A 23780-nucleotide genomic window follows, 5' to 3' on the forward strand; every position below is an offset into this window, starting at 1 on the left:
GGACAGACGCGGCTCGGCGTGTTGATACTTACTCTCCTCCATCTCTGACGCCACCTCCTGGACACAGCAGACATTACACTGTATTACACTTCCAGTTATTTATACTGAACATAGACTTTTTAAACACATTTAACCAAATAAAGTGTAAATAATATATTCAGATAATATTCATGAATAAAGTGTTTTATTGATGAAAATCACAATTAGTTTATTCTATTTTTATTGAATATGTGTTTTGGAGTACGTCTCTTAGTTTGGCACTTTTTGACTGTAGTTTTTACTGTCTGTAAAAAAAATATCCCAAAAGAGAAAGGAAGGATGAAGATTAGAAATGTGAAGAGAAACAGGAAGTTGGCAGTAAAACAGGAAGTACCACAAAGATAAACAGGAAGTTCAGCTCGTGTAACAACACAGTTCTGCCAAGACCTGGTAAACAAACTGTTCCCGAAGTCTGAAGTCTGAACCGTAACAGGATATGACATCATAAACATGCGGGTGAACAGGATATAACATCATAATGTGCAATCTATGTGCTGTCGTGACACATATTCATGTGATCGTGATCACATGCAATGGTATTTATGTATTTATTTATTTATTTGTCTATGGGAGTTTTTATTTATCTATAGGAGATCTTCTACTGAAAGTGTTTTTCAGACTTCCTATAAGTGATCTGTTCTTCTGGATCTACCTCTGTATCTACCTGCGTTGCAACAATGAAATTTCCCCATGTGGGACAATAAAGGAATATCTTATCTTATCTTATAAACATGCGGGTGAACAGGATATGACATCATAAACATGCGGGTGAACAGGATATGACATCATAAACATGCGGGTGAACAGGATATGACATCATAAACCTGCGGGTGAACAGGATATGACATCATAAACATTCGGGTGAACAGGATATGACATCATAAACATGCGGGAGAACAGGATATGACATCATAAACATGCGGGTGAACAGGATATGACATCATAAACATGCGGGTGAACAGGATATGACATCATAAACCTGCGGGTGAACAGGATATGACATCATAAACATGCGGGTGAACAGGATATGACATCATAAACATGCGGGTGAACAGGATATGACATCATAAACCTGCGGGTGAACAGGATATGACATCATAAACATGCGGGTGAACAGGATATGACATCATAAACCTGCGGGTGAACAGGATATGACATCATGAACATGCGGGTGAACAGGATATGACATCATAAACCTGCGGGTGAACAGGATATGACATCATGAACATGCGGGTGAACAGGATATGACATCATAAACATGCGGGTGAACAGGATATGACATCATAAACATGCGGCTCAGTGTCTGTGGCTCATGGTCTCACCTTGACGAGTCGGGCGAAGTATTCTCCGTTGATGTAATTGTCCGTTTTGAGGTAGATTTCTCTGAGTTCTGAGGCTCCGACAGGATTGTATTTAGAGTTAAACTTATCAAAGCGATGGAACGTCTGCCGGCCCTAGAACCAGAGAAGAACCGGGTCAGAACCCAGTCAGGACCAGGACCTAACCAGGTCTAAGTAGGACTAAACTAGGACTAAACCAGGGATAAAATAGAACTAAACCAAACTAAACCAGGGGGAATGAGGAACTCAGCACTGATGAAATGTGTCAGGTCCAGACTCGGGTCCAGACTCGGGTCCAGACTCAGGTCACACTCAGGTCCAGACTCAGGTCACACTCAGGTCCAGACTCAGGTCCACACTCAGGTCCAGACTCGGGTCCAGACTCGGGTCCAGACTCGGGTCCAGACTCGGGTCCAGACTCAGGTCCAGACTCAGGTCCAGACTCAGGTCACACTCAGGTCCAGACTCAGGTCCACACTCAGGTCCAGACTCAGGTCACACTAAGGTCCAGACTCAGGTCACACTCAGGTCCAGACTCAGGTCCACACTCAGGTCACACTCAGGTCCAGACTCAGGTCACACTCAGGTCCAGACTCAGGTCACACTCAGGTCCAGACTCAGGTCACACTCAGGTCCAGACTCAGGTCACACTCAGGTCCAGACTCGGGTCCAGACTCAGGTCCACACTCAGGTCACACTCAGGTCCAGACTCAGGTCCACACTCAGGTCCAGACTCAGGTCACACTCAGGTCCAGACTCAGGTCACACTCAGGTCCAGACTCAGGTCACACTCAGGTCCAGACTCAGGTCACACTCAGGTCCAGACTCGGGTCCAGACTCAGGTCCACACTCAGGTCACACTCAGGTCACACTCAGGTCCAGACTCGGGTCCAGACTCAGGTCCACACTCAGGTCCAGACTCAGGTCCACACTCAGGTCCAGACTCAGGTCACACTCAGGTCCAGACTCAGGTCCACACTCAGGTCACACTCAGGTCACACTCAGGTCCAGACTCAGGTCCAGACTCAGGTCCACACTCAGGTCCAGACTCAGGTCACACTCAGGTCCAGACTCGGGTCCAGACTCAGGTCCACACTCAGGTCACACTCAGGTCACACTCAGGTCCAGACTCGGGTCCAGACTCAGGTCCACACTCAGGTCACACTCAGGTCACACTCAGGTCCAGACTCGGGTCCAGACTCAGGTCCACACTCAGGTCCAGACTCAGGTCCACACTCAGGTCCACACTCAGGTCCAGACTCAGGTCACACTCAGGTCCAGACTCAGGTCCAAGCTCAGGTCACACTCAGGTCACACTCAGGTCCAGACTCAGGTCCAGACTCAGGTCCACACTCAGGTCCAGACTCAGGTCACACTCAGGTCCAGACTCGGGTCCAGACTCAGGTCCACACTCAGGTCACACTCAGGTCACACTCAGGTCCAGACTCGGGTCCAGACTCAGGTCCACACTCAGGTCACACTCAGGTCACACTCAGGTCCAGACTCGGGTCCAGACTCAGGTCCACACTCAGGTCCAGACTCAGGTCACACTCAGGTCCAGACTCGGGTCCAGACTCAGGTCCACACTCAGGTCACACTCAGGTCACACTCAGGTCCAGACTCGGGTCCAGACTCAGGTCCACACTCAGGTCCAGACTCAGGTCCACACTCAGGTCCACACTCAGGTCCAGACTCAGGTCACACTCAGGTCCAGACTCAAGTCCACACTCAGGTCACACTCAGGTCACACTCAGGTCCAGACTCAGGTCCAGACTCAGGTCCACACTCAGGTCCAGACTCAGGTCACACTCAGGTCCAGACTCGGGTCCAGACTCAGGTCCACACTCAGGTCACACTCAGGTCACACTCAGGTCCAGACTCGGGTCCAGACTCAGGTCCACACTCAGGTCACACTCAGGTCACACTCAGGTCCAGACTCGGGTCCAGACTCAGGTCCACACTCAGGTCCACACTCAGGTCACACTCAGGTCCAGACTCGGGTCCAGACTCAGGTCCACACTCAGGTCACACTCAGGTCACACTCAGGTCCAGACTCGGGTCCAGACTCAGGTCCACACTCAGGTCACACTCACGGCGTGCACGTCCAGAGAGTCCACGGTCAGGTCGTACGGGTCCATGCCCAGTTTTTCGAAGACCTGTCCCAGAGTCAGAGTCTTGCCATTCCGCTCCAGAACCTCACGATCCGCCTCCGTTTGGGACGACATCTTAATGAACTTCAGAAGGTGCTTCTGGTTCATGCAGGCGGCGGCATGGATGTGAGTGTCCACCTGAGAAGAACCAGGAGCAGATCTGAAACCGCTGCTTTGTGATGGGTCTAAACCAGGTCCAAACCAGGACTAATCCCTCATTTGGTCCTTACCTTTCTGACGTTGTAGAAGTCTCTGTGCGCCACACATTTGAGCTCCTTCAGTTCTGCCATTTCATTCAACATCTCGTGGAGGTAGAACTTTGACTCCAAGAAGTTCAAACGTCTGTGGCAGTAGGTTTTACTACGAGAGAAAAACACGGTCTGAACCTGGACTGAACCAAGACGTAACCAGGGCCTAAACAGAAACTAAAACAGGACTAAATCAGCAGTGAAACAGGTCTGAACCATATGAAGCTCAATGGTCTTATACTGAGAGTCATGTGGTGCCGGGGGTTCCTGTACAGGTCTTATACTGAGAGTCATGTGGTGCCGGGGGTTCCTGTACAGGTCTTATACTGAGAGTCATGTGGTGCCTGAGGTTCCTGTACAGTTCTTATACTGAGAGTCATGTGGTGCCTGAGGTTCCTGTACAGGTCTTATACTGAGAGTCATGTGGTGCCTGAGGTTCCTGTACAGGTCTTATACTGAGAGTCATGTGGTGCCAGGGGTTCCTGTACAGGTCTTATACTGAGAGTCATGTGGTGCCGGGGGTTCCTGTACAGGTCTTATACTGAGAGTCATGTGGTGCCTGAGGTTCCTGTACAGTTCTTATACTGAGAGTCATGTGGTGCCTGAGGTTCCTGTACAGGTCTTATACTGAGAGTCATGTGGTGCCTGAGGTTCCTGTACAGGTCTTATACTGAGAGTCATGTGGTGCCTGAGGTTCCTGTACAGTTCTTATACTGAGAGTCATGTGGTGCCTGAGGTTCCTGTACAGGTCTTATACTGAGAGTCATGTGGTGCCTGAGGTTCCTGTACAGGTCTTATACTGAGAGTCATGTGGTGCCAGGGGTTCCTGTACAGGTCTTATACTGAGAGTCATGTGGTGCCAGGGGTTCCTGTACAGGTCTTATACTGAGAGTCATGTGGTGCCTGAGGTTCCTGTACAGGTCTTATACTGAGAGTCATGTAGTGCCTGAGGTTCCTGTACAGTTCTTACTGCAGATGACAGACGCTTGAGTCATGAGGAGGAAGTGAAGAATCTCTGGCTCAAATCTGTTCTTACCACATGGAAGGAGCTGATCAGAACTAAACTAAACAAACATGTTACAAACTTAAACTGGTAAAACTTTATGACCAAAAGTTTTGTACAAATAGAACTGACCTGAGACTCATTAAACACAAATGGAAAGAGAAGCTCATGTTGTTTTGACAGATGAAGAGCGGGAAAATGTGTCCTGTTTCTTCATAACTCCAGGTCAAAGGTCAAAGGTCTCATTATTCACAAGGAAATGCAACTGCTGTAGAAACAGCGCCACCAGGAGGTGAACAACTGTCACGTGTTCTGGGACTGTCCTGTCAATCACAAATGTGAGTGAAGTTCACCACGCTCTGATACAGCATTTACCCCTGAACTTTACTACTATGAACTCCTGCCATGGACACAATGCATGGATACTTCAGAATGTACTTCAGAATGTACTTCAGAATGTACTTCAGAATGTACTTTAGAATGTACTTCAGAATGTACTTTAGAATGTACTTTAGAATGTACTTTAGAATGTACTTCAGAATGTACTTTAGAATGTACTTTAGACTGTACTTTAGAGTGTACTTTAGAATGTACTTCAGAATGTACTTTAGAATGTACTTCAGAATGTACTTCAGAATGTACTTTAGAATGTACTTTAGACTGTACTTTAGAGTGTACTTTTTTAATGTACTTTAGAATGTACTTCAGAATGTACTTTAGAATGTACTTCAGAATGTACTTTAGAATGTACTTTAGAATGTACTTTAGAGTGTACTTTAGAATGTACTTCAGAATGTACTTTAGAATGTACTTTAGACTGTACTTTAGAGTGTACTTTAGAATGTACTTCAGAATGTACTTTAGAATGTACTTCAGAATGTACTTCAGAATGTACTTTAGAATGTACTTCAGAATGTACTTTAGAATGTACTTCAGAATGTACTTTAGAATGTACTTTAGACTGTACTTTAGAGTGTACTTTAGAATGTACTTCAGAATGTACTTTAGAATGTACTTTAGACTGTACTTTAGAGTGTACTTTTTTAATGTACTTCAGAATGTACTTTAGAATGTACTTTAGACTGTACTTTAGAGTGTACTTTTTTAATGTACTTTAGAATGTACTTTTGAATGTACTTTTTTAATGTACTTTAGAATGTACTTTTGAATGTACTTTTTTAATGTACTTTAGAATGTACTTTAGAATGTACTTTAGAATGTACTTTTGAATGTACTTTTGAACTTACTTTTTGAATATACTTTTGGAATGTACTTTTGAACGTACTTTTGAACGTACTTTTTGAACGTACTTTTGGAATGTACTTGTGAATGTACTTTTGAACGTACTTTTGAATGTACTTTTGAATGTCCTTTTGAATGTACTTTTTAAACGTACTTTTGGAATGTACTTTTGAATGTACTTTTGAATGTCCTTTTGAATGTACTTTTTAAACGTACTTTTGGAATGTACTTTTGAATGTACTTTAGAATGTTCTTTTGAACGTACTTTTGGAATGTACTTTTGAATGTACTTTAGAATGTTCTTTTGAACGTACTTTTTGAACGTACTTTTGGAATGTACTTGTGAATGTACTTTTGAACGTAATTTTGAATGTACTTTTTAAACGTACTTTTGGAATGTACTTTTGAACGTATTTTTGGAATGTACGTTTGGAATGTACTTTTGAATGTACTTTTGGAATGTACTTTAGAATGTACTTTTGAATGTACTTTTGGAATGTACTTTAGAATGTACTTTTGAATGTACTTTTGGAATGTACTTTTGAACGTACTTTTTGAATGTACTTTTGGAATGTACTTTTGGAATGTACTTTTGAATGTACTTTTGGAATGTACTTTTGAATGTACTTTTGGAATGTACTTTTGAATGTACTTTTGGAATGTACTTTTGAACGTACTTTTTGAATGTACTTTTGGAATGTACTTTTGGAATGTACTTTTGAATGTACTTTTGGAATGTACTTTTGAATGTACTTTTGGAATGTACTTTTGGAATGTACTTTTGAATGTACTTTTGAATGTACTTTTGGAATGTACTTTTGAATGTACTTTTGGAATGTACTTTTGAACGTACTTTTGAATGTACTTTTGAATGTACTTTTAATGTACTTTTGAATGTACTTTTGGAATGTACTTTTTGAATGTACTTTTGAATGTACGTTTTGATTGTACTTTTGGAATGTACTTTTGGAACGTACTTTTGGAATGTACTTTTGGAACGTACTTTGGAATGTACTTTTGGAGCCTGCGGCTGCTCCAGGGGGCGCTCTCACACGAGACAACACCACACACTCTAAACCGGGTCTGGACTCACGTGGGTCCGTCTGCGATCATGGCCAGGACGTGGCTCAGGTCGATGGCGAAGGTCTCGAGGTCTGGGTACGGCAGACTGCGAGGGTTCTGCTGCTCCAGGTCCTCAGTCCGGTTATAGACCTGGATTATCCCGTCCTTCATCTGCAGGACGTAGTTCAGGTCCTCTGGGATTCCCTCTGTGGAGTACGGATCCTGTCCCTCTGAGGGACACGGGCAAATGTCTGAGGACCACAAACACCGTCAGCTCTTCAGAATCTTCAAAGTGTGAGGGGCGTGGCTAAAGCGAGTGTGTGTGAGGGGCGTGGCTAAAGCGAGTGTGTGTGAGGGGCGTGGCTAAAGCGAGTGTGTGAGGGGCGCGGCTAAAGCGAGTGTGTGTGAGGGGCGTGGCTAAAACTAATGTGTGTGAGGGGCGTGGCTAAAGCGAGTGTGTGTGAGGGGCGTGGCTAAAGCGAGTGTGTGTGAGGGGCGTGGCTAAAGCGAGTGTGTGAGGGGCGCGGCTAAAGCGAGTGTGTGTGAGGGGCGTGGCTAAAACTAATGTGTGTGAGGGGCGTGGCTAAAGCGAGTGTGTGTGAGGGGCGTGGCTAAAGCGAGTGTGTGTGAGGGGCGTGGCTAAAGCTAATGTGTGTGAGGGGCGTGGCTAAAGTGAGTGTGTGAGGGGCGTGGCTAAAGCGAGTGTGCGTGTGAGGGGCGTGGCTAAAGCTACTGTTTGTGTGAGGGGCGTGGCTAAAGCGAGTGTGTGTGTGAGGGGCGTGGCTAAAGCTACTGTGTGTGAGGGGCGTGGCTAAAGCTACTGTGTGTGTGAGGGGCGTGGCTAAAGCTAGTGTGTGTGAGGGGCGTGGCTAAAGCTAGTGTGCACAGTAACAGTTTTGCCTCATTTCTTTGACTTCTCTCAAAGCCTCTACGCCGCGTTTGAACCTCTCTTTATGTCATGCTAATGCTAATGCTAATGCTAATGTCAGGCGCATTATGAGCTGGAAATATCAGATTTGAGCTCGTCACTAAATCGTCCCCGAATACATTTTATTATTTTGAATATTTCTTCTTTTTTATCAGAACACTGACTCCGTCTGTCCCTGGTCTGGACTCTGGACTCTGGTCTGGACCCTGGACTCCGGTCTGGACTCCGGTCTGGACTCTGGTCTGGACCCTGGACTCCGGTCTGGACTCCGGTCTGGACTCTGGTCTGGACCCTGGACTCCGGTCTGGACTCCGGTCTGGACTCTGGTCTGGACCCTGGACTCCGGTCTGGACTCCGGTCTGGACTCCGGTCTGGACTCTGGTCTGGACTCTGGACTCTGGTCAGTACCTGGTAAGACCTCTTGGTCATGGGTCCAGGTCCGGTCCTGGGACTCCCTGAGGAACCGGGCCGTGGTCCTGGGGAAGCGGTGATAGGCCAGTCTGGAGTACTTCTCTCGGATCATCAGAGCGGTCAGCAGACTCTGAGCCGTCTGCTCGTAGTCCTCCACCGTGATCTGAAAGAGAAGAAGAAGAAGAAGAAGAAGGTTCTGGGGCCGCTCCGTGATCGGGTTCAGGACCAGGTGAAGGCGACTGACCCCGGCGCAGTAGTCTCCACTGATGGTCACTCTCTGAAACTCAGGCACCATCACGACAGGAGGCTCTGGAGTCAGGGGCGGGACCGGACTCAGACCCGGACTCAGACCCGGACTCAGACCTGGACAAGACCAGTCCGGGACCTGCAGAGACAGAGACTGGGAGCGGCGCAGCATCAGGGACTTTTTTCTGCAGAAAACACATGAAAACATCCAAATGAGGCAGAAGCAAACATGTGTTTGTGTCTCACTTTTTGTCAGTGTTTGTGTCTCACTTTTTGTCAGTGTTTGTGTCTCACTTTTTGTCAGTGTTTGTGTCTCACTTTTTGTGTGTTTGTGTCTCACTTTTTGAGTGTTTGTGTCTCACTTTTTGTCAGTGTTTGTGTCTCACTTTTTGTGTGTTTGTGTCTCACTTTTTGTCAGTGTTTGTGTCTCACTTTTTGTCATGTCTCATTTTTTGTGTGTTTGTGTCTCACTTTTTGAGTGTTTGTGTCTCACTTTTTGTGTGTTTGTGTCTCACTTTTTGAGTGTTTGTGTCTCACTTTTTGAGTGTTTGTGTCTCACTTTTTGAGTGTTTGTGTCTCACTTTTTGTCAGTGTTTGTGTCTCACTTTTTGAGTGTTTGTGTCTCACTTTTTGAGTGTTTGTGTCTCACTTTTTGTCATGTCTCACTTTTTGTCAGTGTTTGTGTCTCACTTTTTGAGTGTTTGTGTCTCACTTTTTGAGTGTTTGTGTCTCACTTTTTGTCAGTGTTTGTGTCTCACTTTTTGTGTGTTTGTGTCTCACTTTTTGTGTGTTTGTGTCTCACTTTTTGAGTGTTTGTGTCTCACTTTTTGTGTGTTTGTGTCTCACTTTTTGAGTGTTTGTGTCTCACTTTTTGTCATGTCTCATTTTTTGTGTGTTTGTGTTTCACTTTTTGAGTGTTTGTGTCTCACTTTTTGAGTGTTTATGTCTCACTTTTTGTGTGTTTGTGTCTCACTTTTTGAGTGTTTGTGTCTCACTTTTTGAGTGTTTGTGTCTCACTTTTTGAGTGTTTGTGTCTCACTTTTTGTGTGTTTGTGTCTCACTTTTTGAGTGTTTGTGTCTCACTTTTTGAGTGTTTGTGTCTCACTTTTTGAGTGTTTGTGTCTCACTTTTTGAGTGTTTGTGTCTCACTTTTTTAGTGTTTGTGTCTCACTTTTTGAGTGTTTATGTCTCACTTTTTGAGTGTTTGTGTCTCACTTTTTGTGTGTTTATGTCTCACTTTTTGTCAGTGTTTGTGTCTCACTTTTTGTCAGTGTTTGTGTCTCACTTTTTGAGTGTTTGTGTCTCACTTTTTGTCAGTGTTTGTGTCTCACTTTTTGAGTGTTTGTGTCTCACTTTTTGTCAGTGTTTATGTCTCACTTTTTGTGTGTTTGTGTCTCACTTTTTGAGTGTTTATGTCTCACTTTTTGAGTGTTTGTGTCTCACTTTTTGTGTGTTTATGTCTCACTTTTTGTCAGTGTTTGTGTCTCACTTTTTGTCAGTGTTTGTGTCTCACTTTTTGAGTGTTTGTGTCTCACTTTTTGTGTGTTTGTGTCTCACTTTTTGTGTGTTTGTGTCTCACTTTTTGTGTGTTTGTGTCTCACTTTTTGAGTGTTTGTGTCTCACTTTTTGAGTGTTTGTGTCTCACTTTTTGTCAGTGTTTGTGTCTCACTTTTTGAGTGTTTATGTCTCACTTTTTGTCATTGTTCGTCTCACTTTTTGAGTGTTTATGTCTCACTTTTTGAGTGTTTATGTCTCACTTTTTGAGTGTTTGTGTCTCACTTTCTGTGTGTTTGTGTCTCACTTTTTGTGTGTTTTTGTCTCACTTTTTGAGTGTTTGTGTCTCACTTTTTGTCAGTGTTTGTGTCTCACTTTTTGAGTGTTTGTGTCTCACTTTTTGTGTGTTTGTGTCTCACTTTTTGTGTGTTTGTGTTTCACTTTTTGAGTGTTTGTGTCTCACTTTTTGTCAGTGTTTGTGTCTCACTTTTTGTGTGTTTGTGTCTCACTTTTTGTGTGTTTGTGTCTCACTTTCTGTGTGTTTGTGTTTCACTTTTTGAGTGTTTGTGTCTCACTTTTTGTGTGTTTGTGTCTCACTTTTTGTGTGTTTGTGTCTCACTTTCTGAGTGTTTGTGTCTCACTTTTTGTGTGTTTGTGTCTCACTTTTTGTCAGTGTTTGTGTCTCACTTTTTGTGTGTTTGTGTCTCACTTTTTGAGTGTTTGTGTCTCACTTGTTGTGTGTTTGTGTCTCACTTTTTGTGTGTTTTTGTCTCACATTTTGAGTGTTTTTGTCTCACTTTTTGTCATGTCTCACTTTTTGAGTGTTTGTGTCTCGCTTTTTGTGTGTTTGTGTCTCACTTTTTGTGTGTTTGTGTCTCACTTTTTGTCATGTCTCATTTTTAAAGTGTTTGTGTCTCACTTTTTGAGTGTTTATGTCTCACTTTTTGATTGTTTGTGTCTCACTTTTTGTCAGTGTTTGTGTCTCACTTTTTGTGTGTTTGTGTCTCACTTTTTGTGTGTTTGTGTCTCACTTTTTGTGTGGTTGTTTCTCACTTTGTGTGTGTTTGTGTCTCACTTTTTGAGTGTTTGTGTCTCACTTTTTGTGTGTTTGTGTCTCACTTTTTGTCAGTGTTTGTGTCTCACTTTTTGTGTGGTTGTTTCTCACTTTGTGTGTGTTTGTGTCTCACTTTTTGAGTGTTTGTGTCTCACTTTTTGTCAGTGTTTGTGTCTCACTTTTTGTGTGTTTGTGTCTCACTTTTTGAGTGTTTGTGTCTCACCTTTTGTCAGTGTTTGTGTCTCACTTTTTGTGTGGTTGTTTCTCACTTTGTGTGTGTTTGTGTCTCACTTTTTGAGTGTTTGTGTCTCACTTTTTGTCAGTGTTTGTGTCTCACTTTTTGAGTGTTTGTGTCTCACTTTTTGTCAGTGTTTGTGTCTCACTTTTTGAGTGTTTGTGTCTCACTTTTTGTGTGTTTGTGTCTCACTTTTTGTGTGTTTGTGTCTCACTTTTTGTCAGTGTTTGTGTCTCACTTTTTGAGTGTTTGTGTCTCACTTTTTGTCAGTGTTTGTGTCTCACTTTTTGTGTGTTTGTGTCTCACTTTTTGTCAGTGTTTGTGTCTCACTTTTTGTGTGTTTGTGTCTCACCTTTTGTCAGTGTTTGTGTCTCACTTTTTGTGTGTTTGTGTCTCACTTTTTGTGTGTTTGTGTCTCACTTTTTGTCAGTGTTTGTGTCTCACTTTTTGAGTGTTTGTGTCTCACTTTTTGTGTGTTTGTGTCTCACTTTTTGTGTGTTTGTGTCTCACTTTTTGAGTGTTTGTGTCTCACTTTTTGTGTGTTTGTGTCTCACTTTCTGAGTGTTTGTGTCTCACTTTTTGAGTGTTTGTGTCTCACTTTTTTTGTGTTTTTGTCTCACTTTTTGATTGTTTGTGTCTCACTTTTTGTCAGTGTTTGTGTCTCACTTTTTGAGTGTTTGTGTCTCACTTTTTGTGTGTTTGTGTCTCACTTTTTGTGTGGTTGTTTCTCACTTTGTGTGTGTTTGTGTCTCACTTTTTGTGTGTTTGTGTCTCACTTTTTGTGTGTTTGTGTCTCACTTTTTGAGTGTTTGTGTCTCACTTTTTGTCAGTGTTTGTGTCTCACTTTTTGAGTGTTTGTGTCTCACCTTTTGTCAGTGTTTGTGTCTCACTTTTTGTGTGTTTGTGTCTCACGTTTTGTGTGTTTGTGTCTCACTTTTTGTCAGTGTTTGTGTCTCACTTTTTGAGTGTTTATGTCTCACTTTTTGTGTGTTTGTGTCTCACTTTTTGAGTGTTTGTGTCTCACTTTTTGTGTGTTTGTGTCTCACTTTTTGTCATGTCTCACTTTTTGTTTGTTTGTGTCTCACTTTTTGAGTGTTTGTGTCTCACTTTTTGAGTGTTTGTGTCTCACTTTTTGTGTGTTTGTGTCTCACTTTTTGTCAGTGTTTGTGTCTCACTTTTTAAGTGTTTGTGTCTCACTTTTTGTCATGTCTCACTTTTTGTGTGTTTGTGTCTCACTTTTTGAGTGTTTGTGTCTCACTTTTTGTGTGTTTGTGACTCACTTTTTGAGTGTTTGTGTCTCACTTTTTGTCAGTGTTTGTGTCTCACTTTTTTGTGTGTTTGTGTCTCACTTTTTGTCAGTGTTTGTGTCTCACTTTTTTGTGTTTGTGTCTCACTTTTTGAGTGTTTGTGTCTCACTTTTTGAGTGTTTGTGTCTCACTTTTTGTCATGTCTCACTTTTTGTGTGTTTGTGTCTCACTTTTTGAGTGTTTGTGTCTCACTTTTTGAGTGTTTATGTCTCACTTTGTGTGTGTTTGTGTCTCACTTTTCGTCAGTGTTTGTGTCTCACTTTTTGTGTGTTTGTGTCTCACTTTTTGTGTGTTTGTGTCTCACTTTTTGAGTGTTTGTGTCTCACTTTTTGTGTGTTTGTGTCTCACTTTTTGTGTGTTTGTGTCTCACTTTTTGTCAGTGTTTGTGTCTCACTTTTTGTGTGTTTTTGTCTCACTTTTTGTCATGTCTCACTTTTTGAGTGTTTTTGTCTCACTTTTTGAGTGTTTTTGTCTCACTTTTTGTCAGTGTTTGTGTTTCACTTTTTGAGTGTTTGTGTCTCACTTTTTGAGTGTTTTTGTCTCACTTTTTGAGTGTTTTTGTCTCACTTTTTGTCAGTGTTTGTGTTTCACTTTTTGAGTGTTTGTGTCTCACTTTTTGTCAGTGTTTGTGTCTCACTTTTTGAGTGTTTATGTCTCACTTTTTGTGTGTTTGTGTCTCACTTTTTGAGTGTTTGTGTCTCACTTTTTGAGTGTTTGTGTCTCACTTTTTTTGTGTTTTTGTCTCACTTTTTGATTGTTTGTGTCTCACTTTTTGTCAGTGTTTGTGTCTCACTTTTTGAGTGTTTGTGTCTCACTTTTTGTGTGTTTGTGTCTCACTTTTTGTGTGGTTGTTTCTCACTTTGTGTGTGTTTGTGTCTCACTTTTTGAGTGTTTGTGTCTCACTTTTTGAGTGTTTGTGTCTCACCTTTTGTCAGTGTTTGTGTCTCACTTTTTGTGTGGTTGTTTCTCACTTTGTGTGTGTTTGTGTCTCACTTTTTGTGTGTTTGTGTCTCACTTTTTGTGTGTTTGTGTCTCACTTTTTGAGTGTTTGTGTCTCACTTTTTGTCAGTGTTTGTGTCTCACTTTTTGAGTGTTTGTGTCTCACCTTTTGTCAGTGTTTGTGTCTCACTTTTTGTGTGTTTGTGTCTCACGTTTTGTGTGTTTGTGTCTCACTTTTTGTCAGTGTTTGTGTCTCACTTTTTGAGTGTTTATGTCTCACTTTTTGTGTGTTTGTGTCTCACTTTTTGAGTGTTTGTGTCTCACTTTTTGTGTGTTTGTGTCTCACTTTTTGTCATGTCTCACTTTTTGTTTGTTTGTGTCTCACTTTTTGTGTGTTTGTGTCTCACTTTTTGTCAGTGTTTGTGTCTCACTTTTTAAGTGTTTGTGTCTCACTTTTTGTGTGTTTGTGTCTCACTTTTTGAGTGTTTGTGTCTCACTTTTTGAGTGTTTGTGTCTCACTTTTTGTGTGTTTGTGACTCACTTTTTGAGTGTTTGTGTCTCACTTTTTGTCAGTGTTTGTGTCTCACTTTTTTGTGTGTTTGTGTCTCACTTTTTGTCAGTGTTTGTGTCTCACTTTTTTGTGTTTGTGTCTCACTTTTTGAGTGTTTGTGTCTCACTTTTTGAGTGTTTGTGTCTCACTTTTTGTCATGTCTCACTTTTTGTGTGTTTGTGTCTCACTTTTTGAGTGTTTGTGTCTCACTTTTTGAGTGTTTATGTCTCACTTTGTGTGTGTTTGTGTCTCACTTTTCGTCAGTGTTTGTGTCTCACTTTTTGTGTGTTTGTGTCTCACTTTTTGTGTGTTTGTGTCTCACTTTTTGAGTGTTTGTGTCTCACTTTTTGTGTGTTTGTGTCTCACTTTTTGTGTGTTTGTGTCTCACTTTTTGTCAGTGTTTGTGTCTCACTTTTTGTGTGTTTTTGTCTCACTTTTTGTCATGTCTCACTTTTTGAGTGTTTGTGTTTCACTTTTTGAATGTTTGTGTCTCACTTTTTGTCAGTGTTTGTGTCTCACTTTTTGTGTGTTTGTGTCTCACTTTTTGAGTGTTTATGTCTCACTTTTTGTGTGTTTGTGTCTCACTTTTTGTGTGTTTGTGTCTCACTTTCTGAGTGTTTGTGTTTCACTTTTTGAGTGTTTGTGTCTCACTTTTTGTCAGTGTTTGTGTCTCACTTTTTGTGTGTTTGTGTCTCACTTTTTGTGTGTTTGTGTCTCACTTTTTGAGTGTTTGTGTCTCACTTTTTGAGTGTTTGTGTCTCACTTTTTGAGTGTTTATGTCTCACTTTTTGAGTGTTTATGTCTCACTTGTTGTGTGTTTGTGTCTCACTTGTTGTGTGTTTGTGTCTCACTTTTAAAGTGTTTGTGTCTCACTTTTTGAGTGTTTATGTCTCACTTTTTGTCAGTGTTTGTGTCTCACTTTTTGAGTGTTTTTGTCTCACTTTTTGTGTGTTTGTGTCTCACTTTTTGAGTGTTTGTGTCTCACTTTTTGAGTGTTTATGTCTCACTTTTTGTCAGTGTTTGTGTCTCACTTTTAAAGTGTTTGTGTCTCACTTTTTGTGTGTTTGTGTCTCACTTTTTGTCATGTCTCATTTTTTGAGTGTTTGTGTCTCTTTTTTGAGTGTTTGTGTCTCACTTTTTGTGTGTTTGTGTCTCACTTTTTGTGTGTTTGTGTCTCACTTTTTGAGTGTTTGTGTCTCACTTTTTGTCATGTCTCACTTTTTGTGTGTTTGTGTCTCACTTTTTGAGTGTTTGTGTCTCACTTTTTGTCATGTCTCACTTTTTGTGTGTTTGTGTCTCACTTTTTGTGTGTTTGTGTCTCACTTTTTGTCAGTGTTTGTGTCTAAATTTTTGAGTGTTTGTGTCTCACTTTTTGTGTGTTTGTGTCTCACTTTTTGAGTGTTTGTGTCTCACTTTTTGTCATGTCTCATTTTTTGAGTGTTTGTGTCTCACTTTTTGAGTGTTTATGTCTCACTTTTTGTGTGTTTGTGTCTCACTTTTTGTGTGTTTGTGTCTCACGTTTTGTCAGTGTTTGTGTCTAAATTTTTGAGTGTTTGTGTCTCACTTTTTGAGTGTTTGTGTCTCACTTTTTGAGTGTTTGTGTCTCACTTTTTGTGTGTTTGTGTCTCACTTTTTGAGTGTTTGTGTCTCACTTTTTGTCAGTGTTTATGTCTCACTTTTTGTGTGTTTGTGTCTCACTTTTTGAGTGTTTGTGTCTCACTTTTTGAGTGTTTTTGTCTCACTTTTTGTCAGTGTTTGTGTCTCATTTTTTGAGTGTTTGTGTCTCACTTTTTGAGTGTTTGTGTCTCACTTTTTGTCAGTGTTTGTGTCTCACTTTTTGTGTGTTTGTGTCTCACTTTTTGAGTGTTTGTGTCTCACTTTTTGTCAGTGTTTGTGTCTCACTTTTTGTGTGTTTGTGTCTCACTTTTTGTCATGTCTCATTTTTTGAGTGTTTGTGTTTCACTTTCTGAGTGTTTGTGTCTCACTTTTTGTGTGTTTGTGTCTCACTTTTTGTCAGTGTTTGTGTCTCACTTTCTGAGTGTTTATGTCTCACTTTTTGTCAGTGTTTGTGTCTCACTTTTTGTGTGTTTGTGTCTCACTTTTTGTGTGTTTGTGTCTCACTTTTTGTGTGTTTGTGTCTCACTTTTTGAGTGTTTGTGTTTCACTTTTTGAGTGTTTGTGTCTCACTTTTTGAGTGTTTGTGTCTCACTTTTTGTCAGTGTTTGTGTCTCACTTTTTGTCATGTCTCACTTTTTGTTTGTTTGTGTCTCACTTTTTGAGTGTTTGTGTCTCACTTTTTGTGTGTTTGTGTCTCACTTTTTGTCAGTGTTTGTGTCTCACTTTTTGTGTGTTTGTGTCTCACTTTTTGAGTGTTTATGTCTCATTTTTTGTGTGTTTGTGTCTCACTTTTTGTGTGTTTGTGTCTCACTTTTTGTCAGTGTTTGTGTCTCACTTTTTGAGTGTTTGTGTCTCACTTTTTGTGTGTTTGTGTCTCACTCTCTGAGTGTTTGTGTTTCACTTTTTGAGTGTTTGTGTCTCACTTTTTGTCAGTGTTTGTGTCTCACTTTTTGTGTGTTTGTGTCTCACTTTTTGTGTGTTTGTGTCTCACTTTTTGAGTGTTTATGTCTCACTTTTTGAGTGTTTGTGTCTCACTTTTTGAGTGTTTTTGTCTCACTTTTTGAGTGTTTTTGTCTCACTTTTTGTCAGTGTTTGTGTTTCACTTTTTGAGTGTTTGTGTCTCACTTTTTGAGTGTTGTTGTCTCACTTTTTGATTGTTTGTGTCTCACTTTCTGAGTGTTTGTGTCTCACTTTTTGTCAGTGTTTGTGTCTCACTTTTTGTGTGTTTGTGTCTCACTTTTTGTGTGTTTGTGTCTCACTTTTTGTGTGTTTGTGTCTCACTTTTTGAGTGTTTATGTCTCACTTTTTGTGTGTTTGTGTCTCACTTTTTGAGTGTTTGTGTCTCACTTTTTGTGTGTTTGTGTCTCACTTTTTGTCAGTGTTTATGTCTCACTTTTTGAGTGTTTGTGTCTCACTTTTTGTGTGTTTGTGTCTCACTTTTTGTGTGTTTGTGTCTCACTTTTTGTGTGTTTGTGTCTCACTTTTTGAGTGTTTGTGTCTCACTTTTTGAGTGTTTTTGTCTCACTTTTTGTCAGTGTTTGTGTCTCACTTTTCGTGTGTTTGTGTCTCACTTTTTGTCAGTGTTTGTGTCTCACTTTTTGTGTGTTTGTGTCTCACTTTTTGTCATGTCTCATTTTTTGAGTGTTTGTGTCTCATTTTTTGAGTGTTTGTGTCTCTTTTTTTGAGTGTTTGTGTCTCATTTTTTGAGTGTTTGTGTCTCACTTTTTGTCAGTGTTTGTGTCTCACTTTTTGTGTGTTTGTGTCTCACTTTTTGAGTGTTTGTGTCTCACTTTTTGTCAGTGTTTGTGTCTCACTTTTTGTGTGTTTGTGTCTCACTTTTTGAGTGTTTATGTCTCACTTTTTGTGTGTTTGTGTCTCACTTTTTGAGTGTTTGTGTCTCACTTTTTGAGTGTTTGTGTCTCACTTTTTGTCAGTGTTTGTGTCTCACTTTTTGTGTGTTTGTGTCTCACTTTTTGAGTGTTTATGTCTCACTTTTTGTGTGTTTGTGTCTCACTTTTTGAGTGTTTATGTCTCACTTTTTGTGTGTTTGTGTCTCACTTTTTGAGTGTTTATGTCTCACTTGTTGTGTGTTTGTGTCTCACTTTTTGTGTGTTTGTGTCTCACTTTCTGAGTGTTTGTGTCTCACTTTTTGAGTGTTTATGTCTCACTTGTTGTGTGTTTGTGTCTCACTTTTTGTGTGTTTGTGTCTCACTTTCTGAGTGTTTTTGTCTCACTTTTTGTCATGTCTCACTTTCTGAGTGTTTGTGTCTCACTTTTTGTGTGTTTGTGTCTCACTTTTTGTGTGTTTGTGTCTCACTTTTTGAGTGTTTATGTCTCACTTGTTGTGTGTTTGTGTCTCACTTTTTGTGTGTTTGTGTCTCACTTTCTGAGTGTTTGTGTCTCACTTTTTGAGTGTTTATGTCTCACTTGTTGTGTGTTTGTGTCTCACTTTTTGTGTGTTTGTGTCTCACTTTCTGAGTGTTTTTGTCTCACTTTTTGTCATGTCTCACTTTTTGAGTGTTTGTGTCTCACTTTTTGAGTGTTTGTGTCTCTTTTTTTGAGTGTTTGTGTCTCACTTTTTGTGTGTTTGTGTCTCACCTTTTGAGTGTTTGTGTCTCACTTTTTGAGTGTTTTTGTCTCACTTTTTGTCATGTCTCACTTTCTGAGTGTTTGTGTCTCACTTTTTGTCAGTGTTTGTGTCTCTTTTTTTGAGTGTTTGTGTCTCACTTTTTGTGTGTTTGTGTCTCACTTTTTGTGTGTTTGTGTCTCACTTTTTGAGTGTTTGTGTCTCACTTTTTGAGTGTTTGTGTCTCACTTTTTGTCATGTCTCACTTTTTGTGTGTTTGTGTCTCACTTTTTGAGTGTTTGTGTCTCACTTTTTGAGTGTTTATGTCTCACTTTTTGTGTGTTTGTGTCTCACTTTTTGTTAGTGTTTGTGTCTAAATTTTTGAGTGTTTGTGTCTCACTTTTTGTCAGTGTTTGTGTCTCACTTTTTGTGTGTTTGTGTCTCACTTTTTGAGTGTTTGTGTCTCACTTTTTGAGTGTTTTTGTCTCACTTTTTGTCATGTCTCACTTTTTGAGTGTTTGTGTCTCACTTTTTGAGTGTTTGTGTCTCACTTTTTGTGTGTTTGTGACTCACTTTTTGAGTGTTTGTGACTCACTTTTAAAGTGTTTGTGTCTCACTTTTTGTCAGTGTTTATGTCTCACTTTTTGTCATGTCTCATTTTTTGAGTGTTTGTGTTTCACTTTTTGAGTGTTTGTGTCTCACTTTTTGTGTGTTTGTGACTCACTTTTTGAGTGTTTGTGACTCACTTTTAAAGTGTTTGTGTCTCACTTTTTGTCAGTGTTTATGTCTCACTTTTTGTCATGTCTCATTTTTTGAGTGTTTGTGTTTCACTTTTTGAGTGTTTGTGTCTCACTTTTTGTGTGTTTGTGACTCACTTTTTTAGTGTTTGTGACTCACTTTTAAAGTGTTTGTGTCTCACTTTTTGTCAGTGTTTATGTCTCACTTTTTGTCATGTCTCATTTTTTGAGTGTTTGTGTTTCACTTTTTGAGTGTTTGTGTCTCACTTTTTGTGTGTTTGTGTCTCACTTTTTGTGTGTTTGTGTCTCACTTTTTGTCAGTGTTTGTGTCTCACTTTCTGAGTGTTTGTGTCTCACTTTTTGTCAGTGTTTATGTCTCACTTTTTGTGTGTTTTTGTCTCACTTTTTGTGTGTTTGTGTCTCACTTTTTGTGTGTTTGTGTCTCACTTTTTGAGTGTTTGTGTCTCACTTTTTGTCAGTGTTTGTGTCTCACTTTTTGTCATGTCTCACTTTTTGTTTGTTTGTGTCTCACTTTTTGAGTGTTTGTGTCTCACTTTTTGTGTGTTTGTGTCTCACTTTTTGAGTGTTTGTGTCTCACTTTTTGAGTGTTTGTGTCTCACTTTTTGTCAGTGTTTGTGTCTCACTTTTTGAGTGTTTGTGTCTCACTTTTAAAGTGTTTGTGTCTCACTTTTTGTCATGTCTCACTTTTTGAGTGTTTGTGTCTCACTTTTTGAGTGTTTGTGTCTCACTTTTTGTGTGTTTGTGACTCACTTTTTGAGTGTTTGTGTCTCACTTTTTGTCAGTGTTTGTGTCTCACTTTTTGTGTGTTTGTGTCTCACTTTTTGAGTGTTTATGTCTCACTTTTTGTGTGTTTGTGTCTCACTTTTTGTCAGTGTTTGTGTCTCACTTTTTGAGTGTTTGTGTCTCACTTTTTGAGTGTTTATGTCTCACTTTTTGTGTGTTTGTGTCTCACTTTTTGAGTGTTTGTGTCTCACTTTTTGTGTGTTTGTGTCTCACTTTTTGTGTGTTTGTGTCTCACTTTTTGTGTGTTTGTGTCTCACTTTTTGAGTGTTTATGTCTCATTTTTTGTGTGTTTGTGTCTCACTTTTTGAGTGTTTGTGTCTCACTTTTTGTGTGTTTGTGTCTCACTTTTTGTCAGTGTTTGTGTCTCACTTTTTGAGTGTTTATGTCTCACTTTTTGAGTGTTTGTGTCTCACTTTTTGTGTGTTTGTGTCTCACTTTTTGTGTGTTTGTGTCTCACTTTCTGAGTGTTTGTGTTTCACTTTTTGAGTGTTTGTGTTTGTGTCTCACTTTTTGTGTGTTTGTGTCTCACTTTTTGTGTGTTTGTGTCTCACTTTTTGTGTGTTTGTGTCTCACTTTTTGAGTGTTTGTGTTTCACTTTTTGAGTGTTTGTGTCTCACTTTTTGAGTGTTTGTGTCTCACTTTTTGTCAGTGTTTGTGTCTCACTTTTTGTCATGTCTCACTTTTTGTTTGTTTGTGTCTCACTTTTTGAGTGTTTGTGTCTCACTTTTTGTGTGTTTGTGTCTCACTTTTTGTCAGTGTTTGTGTCTCACTTTTTGAGTGTTTGTGTCTCACTTTTTGTGTGTTTGTGTCTCACTCTCTGAGTGTTTGTGTTTCACTTTTTGAGTGTTTGTGTCTCACTTTTTGTCAGTGTTTGTGTCTCACTTTTTGTGTGTTTGTGTCTCACTTTTTGTGTGTTTGTGTCTCACTTTTTGAGTGTTTATGTCTCACTTTTTGAGTGTTTGTGTCTCACTTTTTGAGTGTTTTTGTCTCACTTTTTGAGTGTTTTTGTCTCACTTTTTGTCAGTGTTTGTGTTTCACTTTTTGAGTGTTTGTGTCTCACTTTTTGAGTGTTGTTGTCTCACTTTTTGATTGTTTGTGTCTCACTTTCTGAGTGTTTGTGTCTCACTTTTTGTCAGTGTTTGTGTCTCACTTTTTGTGTGTTTGTGTCTCACTTTTTGTGTGTTTGTGTCTCACTTTTTGTGTGTTTGTGTCTCACTTTTTGAGTGTTTATGTCTCACTTTTTGTGTGTTTGTGTCTCACTTTTTGAGTGTTTGTGTCTCACTTTTTGTGTGTTTGTGTCTCACTTTTTGTCAGTGTTTATGTCTCACTTTTTGAGTGTTTGTGTCTCACTTTTTGTGTGTTTGTGTCTCACTTTTTGTGTGTTTGTGTCTCACTTTTTGTGTGTTTGTGTCTCACTTTTTGAGTGTTTGTGTCTCACTTTTTGAGTGTTTTTGTCTCACTTTTTGTCAGTGTTTGTGTCTCACTTTTCGTGTGTTTGTGTCTCACTTTTTGTCAGTGTTTGTGTCTCACTTTTTGTGTGTTTGTGTCTCACTTTTTGTCATGTCTCATTTTTTGAGTGTTTGTGTCTCATTTTTTGAGTGTTTGTGTCTCTTTTTTTGAGTGTTTGTGTCTCATTTTTTGAGTGTTTGTGTCTCACTTTTTGTCAGTGTTTGTGTCTCACTTTTTGTGTGTTTGTGTCTCACTTTTTGAGTGTTTGTGTCTCACTTTTTGTCAGTGTTTGTGTCTCACTTTTTGTGTGTTTGTGTCTCACTTTTTGAGTGTTTATGTCTCACTTTTTGTGTGTTTGTGTCTCACTTTTTGAGTGTTTGTGTCTCACTTTTTGAGTGTTTGTGTCTCACTTTTTGTCAGTGTTTGTGTCTCACTTTTTGTGTGTTTGTGTCTCACTTTTTGAGTGTTTATGTCTCACTTTTTGTGTGTTTGTGTCTCACTTTTTGAGTGTTTATGTCTCACTTTTTGTGTGTTTGTGTCTCACTTTTTGAGTGTTTATGTCTCACTTGTTGTGTGTTTGTGTCTCACTTTTTGTGTGTTTGTGTCTCACTTTCTGAGTGTTTGTGTCTCACTTTTTGAGTGTTTATGTCTCACTTGTTGTGTGTTTGTGTCTCACTTTTTGTGTGTTTGTGTCTCACTTTCTGAGTGTTTTTGTCTCACTTTTTGTCATGTCTCACTTTCTGAGTGTTTGTGTCTCACTTTTTGTGTGTTTGTGTCTCACTTTTTGTGTGTTTGTGTCTCACTTTTTGAGTGTTTATGTCTCACTTGTTGTGTGTTTGTGTCTCACTTTTTGTGTGTTTGTGTCTCACTTTCTGAGTGTTTGTGTCTCACTTTTTGAGTGTTTATGTCTCACTTGTTGTGTGTTTGTGTCTCACTTTTTGTGTGTTTGTGTCTCACTTTCTGAGTGTTTTTGTCTCACTTTTTGTCATGTCTCACTTTTTGAGTGTTTGTGTCTCACTTTTTGAGTGTTTGTGTCTCTTTTTTTGAGTGTTTGTGTCTCACTTTTTGTGTGTTTGTGTCTCACCTTTTGAGTGTTTGTGTCTCACTTTTTGAGTGTTTTTGTCTCACTTTTTGTCATGTCTCACTTTCTGAGTGTTTGTGTCTCACTTTTTGTCAGTGTTTGTGTCTCTTTTTTTGAGTGTTTGTGTCTCACTTTTTGTGTGTTTGTGTCTCACTTTTTGTGTGTTTGTGTCTCACTTTTTGAGTGTTTGTGTCTCACTTTTTGAGTGTTTGTGTCTCACTTTTTGTCATGTCTCACTTTTTGTGTGTTTGTGTCTCACTTTTTGAGTGTTTGTGTCTCACTTTTTGAGTGTTTATGTCTCACTTTTTGTGTGTTTGTGTCTCACTTTTTGTTAGTGTTTGTGTCTAAATTTTTGAGTGTTTGTGTCTCACTTTTTGTCAGTGTTTGTGTCTCACTTTTTGTGTGTTTGTGTCTCACTTTTTGAGTGTTTGTGTCTCACTTTTTGAGTGTTTTTGTCTCACTTTTTGTCATGTCTCACTTTTTGAGTGTTTGTGTCTCACTTTTTGAGTGTTTGTGTCTCACTTTTTGTGTGTTTGTGACTCACTTTTTGAGTGTTTGTGACTCACTTTTAAAGTGTTTGTGTCTCACTTTTTGTCAGTGTTTATGTCTCACTTTTTGTCATGTCTCATTTTTTGAGTGTTTGTGTTTCACTTTTTGAGTGTTTGTGTCTCACTTTTTGTGTGTTTGTGACTCACTTTTTTAGTGTTTGTGACTCACTTTTAAAGTGTTTGTGTCTCACTTTTTGTCAGTGTTTATGTCTCACTTTTTGTCATGTCTCATTTTTTGAGTGTTTGTGTTTCACTTTTTGAGTGTTTGTGTCTCACTTTTTGTGTGTTTGTGTCTCACTTTTTGTGTGTTTGTGTCTCACTTTTTGTCAGTGTTTGTGTCTCACTTTCTGAGTGTTTGTGTCTCACTTTTTGTCAGTGTTTATGTCTCACTTTTTGTGTGTTTTTGTCTCACTTTTTGTGTGTTTGTGTCTCACTTTTTGTGTGTTTGTGTCTCACTTTTTGAGTGTTTGTGTCTCACTTTTTGTCAGTGTTTGTGTCTCACTTTTTGTCATGTCTCACTTTTTGTTTGTTTGTGTCTCACTTTTTGAGTGTTTGTGTCTCACTTTTTGTGTGTTTGTGTCTCACTTTTTGAGTGTTTGTGTCTCACTTTTTGAGTGTTTGTGTCTCACTTTTTGTCAGTGTTTGTGTCTCACTTTTTGAGTGTTTGTGTCTCACTTTTAAAGTGTTTGTGTCTCACTTTTTGTCATGTCTCACTTTTTGAGTGTTTGTG

At 39.7% G+C, this 23780-nt stretch overlaps 1 protein-coding gene across 4 annotated transcripts in view; it reads right to left on the reverse strand.

The window, feature by feature from the left end:
• The window catches only part of ampd3b (adenosine monophosphate deaminase 3b), a 58978-nt gene that overhangs the window by 13180 nt on the left and 22018 nt on the right, over positions 1-23780 (reverse strand). For all 4 annotated transcript variants that reach the window (XM_072435782.1, XM_072435784.1, XM_072435786.1 and 1 more), the window contains exons 3-9: positions 8668-8854; positions 8421-8586; positions 7116-7335; positions 3760-3889; positions 3473-3667; positions 1362-1493; positions 1-57 (exon numbers count right to left, since the gene is read on the reverse strand). The exon at positions 1-57 is cut by the window's left edge and continues 107 nt beyond it. In XM_072435782.1, the coding sequence (XP_072291883.1) occupies positions 1-57; positions 1362-1493; positions 3473-3667; positions 3760-3889; positions 7116-7335; positions 8421-8586; positions 8668-8854 (1087 nt within the window). The remainder of the gene's footprint in view (positions 58-1361; positions 1494-3472; positions 3668-3759; positions 3890-7115; positions 7336-8420; positions 8587-8667; positions 8855-23780) is intronic.

This window comes from Eucyclogobius newberryi, unplaced genomic scaffold (genome assembly GCF_026437365.1).
Source record: "Eucyclogobius newberryi isolate DKJ021-1_F unplaced genomic scaffold, fEucNew1.0.hap1 SCAF_7, whole genome shotgun sequence".
NCBI lineage: Eukaryota > Metazoa > Chordata > Actinopteri > Gobiiformes > Gobiidae > Eucyclogobius > Eucyclogobius newberryi.